At 44.6% G+C, this 8,623-nt stretch overlaps 1 protein-coding gene across 6 annotated transcripts; it reads left to right on the top strand.

Annotated features, from left to right (window-relative positions):
* The first annotated feature begins 82 nt into the window (after positions 1 to 82).
* Positions 83 to 8,617, top strand: LOC102747255 (Golgi-associated RAB2 interactor protein 6-like). Of its 6 annotated transcripts, none has more exons than XR_014142702.1 (5): positions 83 to 2,174; positions 2,684 to 3,625; positions 4,342 to 4,499; positions 5,582 to 5,625; positions 8,277 to 8,617. XR_014142702.1 is itself a non-coding variant. In XM_081811583.1 (5 exons), the coding sequence occupies exons 1-3, from the start codon at positions 1,942 to 1,944 to the stop codon at positions 4,207 to 4,209; spliced, it is 1,011 nt and encodes a 336-aa protein (XP_081667709.1). In that variant the 5' UTR covers positions 83 to 1,941; the 3' UTR covers positions 4,210 to 4,276; positions 5,582 to 5,625; positions 8,277 to 8,617. The 6 variants fall into 6 exon arrangements, 3 of the variants coding, with proteins under 3 accessions (XP_081667709.1, XP_081667710.1, XP_081667708.1); XM_081811583.1 differs by lacking the exon at positions 4,342 to 4,499 and adding an exon at positions 3,694 to 4,276 and having other exon boundaries at positions 2,684 to 2,945; XR_014142701.1 differs by having other exon boundaries at positions 5,582 to 8,617.
* The last annotated feature ends 6 nt before the right edge of the window (positions 8,618 to 8,623 follow it).

Below are 8,623 nucleotides of genomic sequence, written 5' to 3'. Positions count from 1 at the left end.
TGGTCCCCCTTCTCCCCGACTCATGCGTCTCGTCCCCCCTTCTCCCCGACTCATGCGTCTGGTCCCCCCTTCTCCCCGCTTCTCCCCGATTCATGTGTGTAGTCCCCCCCTCTTTACTCCCGTTCATTCTTTTCTTCCCACAACAACTTATCGAAGACCTATCATGTGCTGAGTGTGCAAGGATGTCTTCGGTGACATTGCAACCGGGTAGAGGAAAGCGACAGTGGTTTTGTTTTGTTTTTATACTTCCTGATTTATCCACCCAGTTTTATCAGGTGGCTGCCCTTTGCCATACTTGCTTCAGATGTAATATTTTTTGGAGGAAAAACATGAATATGGTTTAATCTTTCTGGACACACTTCCCTTCTTGCATTTCCCTTTCTCCCCAGCTACCACTGCCCCAAGTGTGGTCATTATTCTCATGCAGGTTTTGTCCCTTTGTGTGTACCTGTTAAACGTTTTATGACTCTTGGAGGTGCAATACGGTCTTGGGTGGGACGTGTGGACTTGCGACGTGATGTCCTACTGGTTCGGCCATTTGCAGCTTGCTTTTTCTCCCTCAGTGTGTTTTGTAGAAACTTGAAGCTCCAGATATCCTGAAACCATATTTATATGGTTCTCTCCAGTATCCAAAGCAATTGGGTGTCCATTTCCTGTCAGCCTCACAACAGCCTGCTTATGTAGGCAGAACAAAGATCCCCATTTTACTCCGGAGCAAACTGAGTTCCAGGGAGTGAGGTGACTTTCCCAGGCCGTCAAGTGGCTGAGGCCCCCACTTTCAGGCCTTCAGCTCAGGGAGTTTCTACTCCACATGGCTTTCAGGATGATGGTGTGGGTTGGGGCATAGCAGTGCGAACCAGACTTTTGGTGTGAGCAACCACACACCTCGTAAGTGTGACAGCAAGAAGAGTAGGTGAGAGTAGACCCCTGCGAATCAACCAGTAGCTCAACTATACTTCTGTCAATGATTCTCAACCTTGGCTGTTCCTTGGAATAACCTAGAAAGTGTAGAAAACACTGATGCCCAGGACCCACTCCCAGGATTGTGGTGTAATGACCTGGACACTATGGGCAGCAGGGCGCTGCAGAGCTCCCAGTTTATTGAAATGTGTAGGCGGGATTCAGAGCCAGTAAAATCACACAGACACGAGACGTAGATGATTATTCTTGTTCAACTACTGGAGAGTTAGGTGTAAGTGACTAGCATTATGCCCCTTTATCTTTAAATTCTTCATATGTCTTCTAAGAACTTGGACATTTGCCTATGTAACCACGGCACAATTTCATGAAATTTGCTGTTGATAGAATGCTATCATACTAGTGACCGTTTACATTTTCTCAGTTGTCCCAATAATGTTCTTAATAGTTGTATTTCCCCATCTGGGATCATGTTTTACACTTGATCGTCACACCTTTTTACTCCTTGAGTCCAGAATGATCCCTTTGCATTTCATGGTTTTTTGCATTGGTATTTTTTAGGCAAAAAAGCTGTTTTTAGTTTTAATAAAATGTCCATTTTGCTAAAAAAAACTACATTTGTTTACTCAAACACTTACTGGGAAGTACTTGCATCGTGCATGGTCTCTTGTGACTGAAAATCTGGTGATGAACAACTTTGTCCATCACATCTGGGCATGTGCAAGTCAATGCAGAGCACGTTTTCGGGGCTGAATTGCTGGGTCTTTGGCTGTGCCTGCCGACTTACTATTTTAATGGTGAACACAGGTACTTCTAGTACAAAAGCATCTGATCACAGGCACATTGAGGAAAGGGAGTCTGCCTCCTCTGAGAGCTCAGATTGGAGAGGGCAATACGAATCCGTTCTGTTGGTATGGTACACGGCTTGAACCATAGCCCGCTGAGTTTTTGCCGCACACCAAGAACTGTGGTGGCCACTTTATTTAGGAGCGGAGCAGAGGAGGACCAATAGGACGTAAGACGATGCCGCTTTCCTCTTTCTTCCAACAACAGATCAACAGAAGAGGGGAAGTGATTGATGTGCACAGCGCTGTGCAGATGGTGACGGTGGGCATTGCGTATACCAGCCGCCACCTCACAATGCCCGATGCCATGCTGCTGGCACAGCCGGCTGTGAGCTGTGCAGTCAGGGCCAGAAATGACCAAGATACCCAGAGAAAGGACCTCAGGTCGACAGAGAGATTGGAGCTGACCAGGCGAGTCTGGGAACTTTAGTCCCTCCCTGTAGGACGTATGCAGAAGGGGCAAGACCATCAAGCACATGATTCACCATGACACAGAGCCCAGAGTGAGCGCGCCCTCCACAGCATGACCAGCAACTGTGGTGTGGATTCAGAGGAGGAGAAATCAGACACCTTTGTGGGGAAAGTGCCTATCGATTATAGAAGAAGGGTTGTGAGAATAAGACCAGGAAGAAAGTTGGAGACACATAGTTGCAGGCCGTGCATGGCAGAGTGGGGGGCGGTCTTGTAGGTGGTCAGGAGCCATCGCGGTGTTGCATGAGGTCCAACGAGCTAAGTGCTGTACTCCAAATTAAGACTGCACTTATCAGCAATGAGGAGGTGGACATGAGAGCTGAGGTCAAGCAGACAGGATTTGGCAAATCCTTTAGCAGAGAAATAGATTCGGACTGGGCCAAAGGACTCCCTCCCTCTTCCTTCCCATTTGTCTCAACCTAATCCCCCACTTCTTTGCTCCCCAACAGGCTGCTTCCTTTGAAGTTTGTCAAGTTATCCATCTATAATCATGAGAAAAAACAGTTCCACTTGAAGCTTGCCACTGGTCGCTCTTTTTACCTACAACTGTGCCTTCCTTCAGATGCGAGACAAGATCTGTTTGCATGCTGGGAAGACTTAGTGTACCTGCTGAGACCGCCAGTGGAGGCTTACAGTGGGACCCAGGCCCAACCTGCTGGTGACATGGTCTCCATACCTGGGTTGGAGGCAGAGCACAGGAAGAGCCCAGCAGTAAGCCTTTGCATAGACTCTTGGAGATGGGGCCAGGGTGATTTGGAAGAGCAGCTGAGGCTTTTCCAGGCTGCTCTCTGAGGCTCACCAGGAGAAGGCATTGCATTTGGAAGAACTCGGGCCAAATAAGGCACCATGCAGAGACCTTGCCACACTGGAAAGGCCCCAAGTGCTTCTGAATATCCGTGGCCCCTTAGATGTCGGCTCCTCTGCTCTCATAGCCAATGTTCTAATGCCCTCAACAGCATCCCCACTGCCCAGGCCACTCTGGGACAATTGCTACTACAACCCAGGTGGTCCGATCTGTTAGGGTACACTTCCAAGTATGAAAAGTCCTTCCTTAGCTGGAGCCGCGCACTGATTTTTCTGTGCATCTGTGGCATGCTTTGTGCACATGTGCGCAGTTTGTTCCTGAAGAGGAGAATGTAAAAGAGCATAGCTCTTGGCCAGCAGTCTCACTCCTGGGACTCTTTTGCAGAAATGCTAAGACAAGTGTATAAAATAGAAGTGCGAGGATGCTCCCTGAATGGCCACAGTGCTCTTCTGGCACTGGAGCTGTCCACGTAAAACTTGAGTGACCATTGGGGGGGTGCCATAGAGGGGATTCGTACATCCACTGGACTTGATGACCTCAAAGTTTCTCCCAGTTAAAAGCTCTGGAGTGGTTCAGCTTCAAGAAGGCAAGTGACAATCCCTTCTAGTCTCACTTACTTTCTTCTCTGCTTCCCTGTTTCTCCCTTCGGCACAGGCCATGGAGCTCCACGGAGAAGGGGATCAAGATCAGGTCAACATCAGGAGCCTTTCCATGGTCGCTGATGTGTCTGGGGCCACCTCTCTGGCTTATACTGGTGGGGAAGGAAACCGACAATACGCTTCATACTGTATGCGTAGGAACACACCGTCTGTCCCAATCCAGGCACCTGCAGGGCCCGTCCAAAGGGCAGAACCAGGGGCAACAGTAACTCTCCAGGGCAGCATGAGTGTGGTTGAAGGAGGGGAGGCAATCAGCAGACCTGTTACAGACAGCACGGAAGGTCCGGAAATGGGACCCTCCGTCTCGGCCTTTCAGAGTGAAGGCAACATGAGCAAACAGGATGGAGGCCAGAGAGTCTCCCCAGTCCAGGCTGAAGCCCCAAGGAAGAGTAAGGAAAAGGAGAGAACTCCCACTGAAAGGCTTTACCATCTTAATAGGATGTGGGAAAACAAATCATTCCTGAAATCACATGGAACCCCTCGGGGAGATAAAAGAACCAGAGCAGCCTAAAGGAGCGAGGATATGGCTCCCTACTCCAGGAATACATAAACCTCAGCCTCACCCAAAAGGGGTCCAGGTGGGTGGCCAGATTTCTCTCCCTCCCTGCTTTCTATTGGCCTTAATTCATTTTTCCATTTTCAGATGCCCAGTACTCAGGTGCATGTGGTGAATCGGGATGAGTGAAACCCTAGCTCTCTCCCCAAGGAGTTTGCAGTCCAGTAGAAAGGGTTGCACACTCCTTTGCTCATCCTTTTCACTTGCTGCAGAGCACTGTACGTGCTAAATCCTGGATGGCACAGGTAAACGAGCAGTACAGTCAGAAAGTTGGATGTGTGAGTTGGATTAGGGTCTGGCCGTTTCCCTCTCTGAACTGTGAGCTCTAAGAGGACAGGGATGTGCGTGGCACCTCAGGAAGGAAACTGCAAGTCCTGTTTCTTCCTCTGTGCTGGTCCTGTGTGCACACATCTGGTTCTCACAACCAGAAACAATAAAGTCCTATTGATCTTAGTTTTACAGAGGAAGGAAATGGGGGTTCAGAGGACATGAGTAACTTGGACAAAGACACACACACACTGATGAGTGTACAGTGAGGATTTCAATCTGTCTTTCTTGCAGCTAACCTGTGTTCTTCCTCAGCATTTGGGAATTATTCTAATCACTAATTCAAAAGACAAGAGTGAGTACTCAAAAAAAAATTCAAACTTGTGGAAAAACTGCCAAACAATCATACAGTTTCTGTATATTTCTCCTCCAGCCCGTTCTCATAGTAACACTCTGTCAGAGCCAGGGGATTAACATGCTACGTAATCCTGACTCAGAGAAACATTTGAATTGCATTGGCATTTTGGTTCCAGGATCCCACACTGCATTTACTGGTTATTTCTTTGCAAAAACCAATTGTTTGCCCCCCGATTTCAGCATTCATTGGTGGATTTTGTCTGCACCTGTTATTCTTGTGGTGTTTGCCTAATGATTTTATGTTTCCCTGATTCCCTCTGGCTATATTAATTGGAATCCACTGTTAGGAAGAAGTATCCTTTCTCACTCATTTATGTTTTTATTCAATTATTTATTTGTGACATAGATATTTGTTCTATGGGTTATAATCAACTTTTTTTTTTTTTTTTGCTTTGATTGTTCTAACTAAGGTCAGTACAAACTCCTTTATGTTGTTTCCTGTGTTCCTTCAACAGGTCTCGTCTTTTAGCATTTCTGGCGCTTCCAGATATTCCAAGGTCATATTTTCCCTATCCCAGCTTTGTAATCAACTGCTTTTCCAGGGAGTCCCAGCTCTTTTTATTGGAAACTGGTGTTTATATAACAAAATATTGTCACTACGTGGTACTTGTTTTGACTAGGTTTGTTCTATTTTGTTTTTCAGGTTATCTCAAAAATTGAGGAGGAGCTTGTCTAGAACTAGGTCAGGTAGGGTACCATAATCCAGAGATTGGTTTCCTTGTCCCGACCACTCTTGTGCAGCTTCTCCTAGTCTCCAAGGCAATGCACGTTAGCCATTCGTGGAACTCAAGGATATCAACTAGAATGGATCTCAAATGTCAACACAGTTCACCCACCCATTTCAAAGATAGGGAAACATAATTTTCTTAAAGTGGGTCAATTTATTCATTTCTTGAAACAATTAAATGCCTACTACATGCCCTATGATAATAACTGGTATATATAAACAATTAGGCAGAGTGGGGAGTACATGAAGAGACACAGGATATAGAGTCTCACAGCATGGAGACAGCTGGGTGAGTTTAGAGAGCTCACAGCTCAGTGGAATTGGAGGAGGAGATGCAGGGGGCAAGATGTGTTCAGGTGGAGATGGGGGGTGCACAGGAGTGATTTGACCACACCTGTGCTTAGAATGGTCACTGCATAAGTGAGTACAGGAAAACTGGAATCAGAGAAGCCAGTTAGGACTTTGGCCATGCAGGGGAGAGATGATAAAAGGCCTGAACAACAGGCATGTAGAGGGGACATGGGCATAGACCCCTTAGAACGTGGTGAATGATTAGACAAGTGAGTGAGGGATAACAGAGAATATGAAATGACACACAGACTTTCTAGACTTGACGGGTAGATAGTAGCACTGTTTATAGAGGTGGGAAGATACAAAAGGATGAGCAAATACAGAATTAACTGAGTTTGGATGGATCTGACTTGGCCTTTGTATTTCAAGGCATTCCAGTTTGATAGGACAATATCTGATAATTCATTATTTTTAAAAAAATTTATGTGTTTATTTTAGAGAGAGCAAGCAGGGGAGGAGCAAAGAGAGGGAGAGAGAGAATCCTAAGCAGACTCCCCGCTGAGCATGGAGCCTGATAGGTCTCTGAGCTCCTGACCCTGAAATTAGGACCTGAGCTAAAACCAAGAGTTGGATGCTCAACCAACTGAGCCACCCAGATGCCCCTGATTCATTACTTTTTAAGTAAACATTGACTTTGTGCCTACTGTGTGTCAGATTCTTTGCTCTGGACAGGGCAGGGTGAGGTGTGCAGCCTGGTGAACAAAGCCCATAGGGAGCTCACAGTCTCTGTAGAGAGATGAGCTGTATTAAGGGTATAAAAACTACAGCATGGGGCAAAATTTGAGCAGTGCTTTTCCAGTACCACATCTCAGGGGAAAAGAGGAAACATTCAAGAGACAGTCACTAGTCAGTATTTGGCTGAAATACAGTATGCTCATGAAGACGGTAAGATGGTTACAATGGTTGGGTCCATATTGCCACACACTTCAAATACCATGCTTAGAAGTTTGTACTTCGTTGTGGGCTTTTTTTTTTTTTTTTGGCAAGGAATGATATGATCAGTAGGCTTTTGAATCTGAATCCATGAGTGAATTAAGTGAGGGTCAAAATTAAGAATCTCTTCCTTTCCTCATTGTCTATGGGATACCTTCATTGTGTATCATCCTGACTCATTTTCAGGATCTTAACATTGAGCCCTCCAAATGGTTTTTTGTTCAGACCTTCAAAACTCCCCATAATGCACAGGCGGCATCACAAGTTTCTGAAAGTAAAAGCTTCAGTGAGATAGGCTCTATTTGTATGAAATACAAATTTTCAGTAACAAGAAATCATTGTATTAGTTGGCAACATTTTTCTTTGTTATGATGCATAAAGTATTATCTTTTGAACTGATAGCATTATAGTTCAAGTGAAATACTGACTTTTGCTTTAATCCATACATGTATGATACATATAGATACTTTTTTGCATACATGGTATATTTTATGGCAAAAAATACTGTCTTCATACCTTCATCTGTGTACAGATACAAATACCTTTAATATAGGACCACTTGACTGGGGAATAGGAGGGATTGTGTCAGAGACTACTAGTTGACTACTCATTGTCCATTCTTGCTTTCCTTACTAACGACCTTAATTTAATTGGGAACAAGGCCCCCCATAGCATTGGCTTCTTACTCCCTGAGGGCACTTAGAGAAGGAAGCATGGTTTATTAATTTTGCTGGTAGGTGTTCTACTTTGTTGAGATGAGCCTCTTCATTTTTCATCATGTTTTGAAAATATATTTTAATGACCTGTGTTAACTGTCTTTTTTTTTTTTTTGAGACATTAAGGTTTTCCATTTTATTTTATTTGTCAGACAGTGTTGTGGCATTATATTCTGGTCAACTGAATAATATGGTTTTTTAATACTATTAATAATAACACTATTATTAATAATAGCTTTTTAATACATCCTATGGATAAAGATGATCTTTGAGTTTGTATCTGACCTGCTTAGGTTCAGCCATAAGTCCTACCTGCCACCTATGGGTTTTGCTTTCTACATCAATTTGATTTAAAATAAAAATGGGTGGATTGCTCCAGGTAGCACTGACATCTTCACAATATTTGTTCTTCCAATCCATGAGCATGGAACGTTTTTCCATTTCTTTGTGTCTTCCTCAATTTTTTTCATGAGTATTTTATACTTTTCTGAGTACAGATACTTTGCCTCTTTGGTTAGATTTATTTCTCGGTATCTTATGGTTTTGGGTGCACTTGTAAATGGGATCGACTCCTTAATTTCCCTTTCTTCTGTCTTGTTGTTGGTGTATAGGAATGCCGCTGACTTCTGTGCATTGATTTTATATCCTGCCACTTTACTGAATGCAATTCCTATCAAAATACCATCAACTTTTTTCAAAGAAATGGAACAAATAATCCTAAAATATGTATAGAACCAGAAAAGACCCCGGATAGCCAGAGGAATGTTGAAAAAGAAAAGCAAAGCTGGTGGCATCACAATTCCGTACTTCAAGCTCTATTACAAAGCTGTCATTGGCGTGCCTGGGTGGCTCAGTCATTAGGCATCTGCCTTCAGCTCAGGTCATGATCTCAGGGTCCTGGGATCGAGCCCCACGTTGGGCTCCCTGCTCGGTGGAGAGCCTGCTTCTCCCTCTCCCA

This window comes from Leptonychotes weddellii, unplaced genomic scaffold (assembly GCF_054177405.1).
Source record: "Leptonychotes weddellii isolate Sample4059 unplaced genomic scaffold, ASM5417740v2 HiC_scaffold_8611, whole genome shotgun sequence".
Lineage (NCBI taxonomy): Eukaryota > Metazoa > Chordata > Mammalia > Carnivora > Phocidae > Leptonychotes > Leptonychotes weddellii.
The sequence above is the reverse complement of the archived record's forward strand: the minus strand, read 5'-3'. Positions and strand labels throughout refer to the sequence as shown.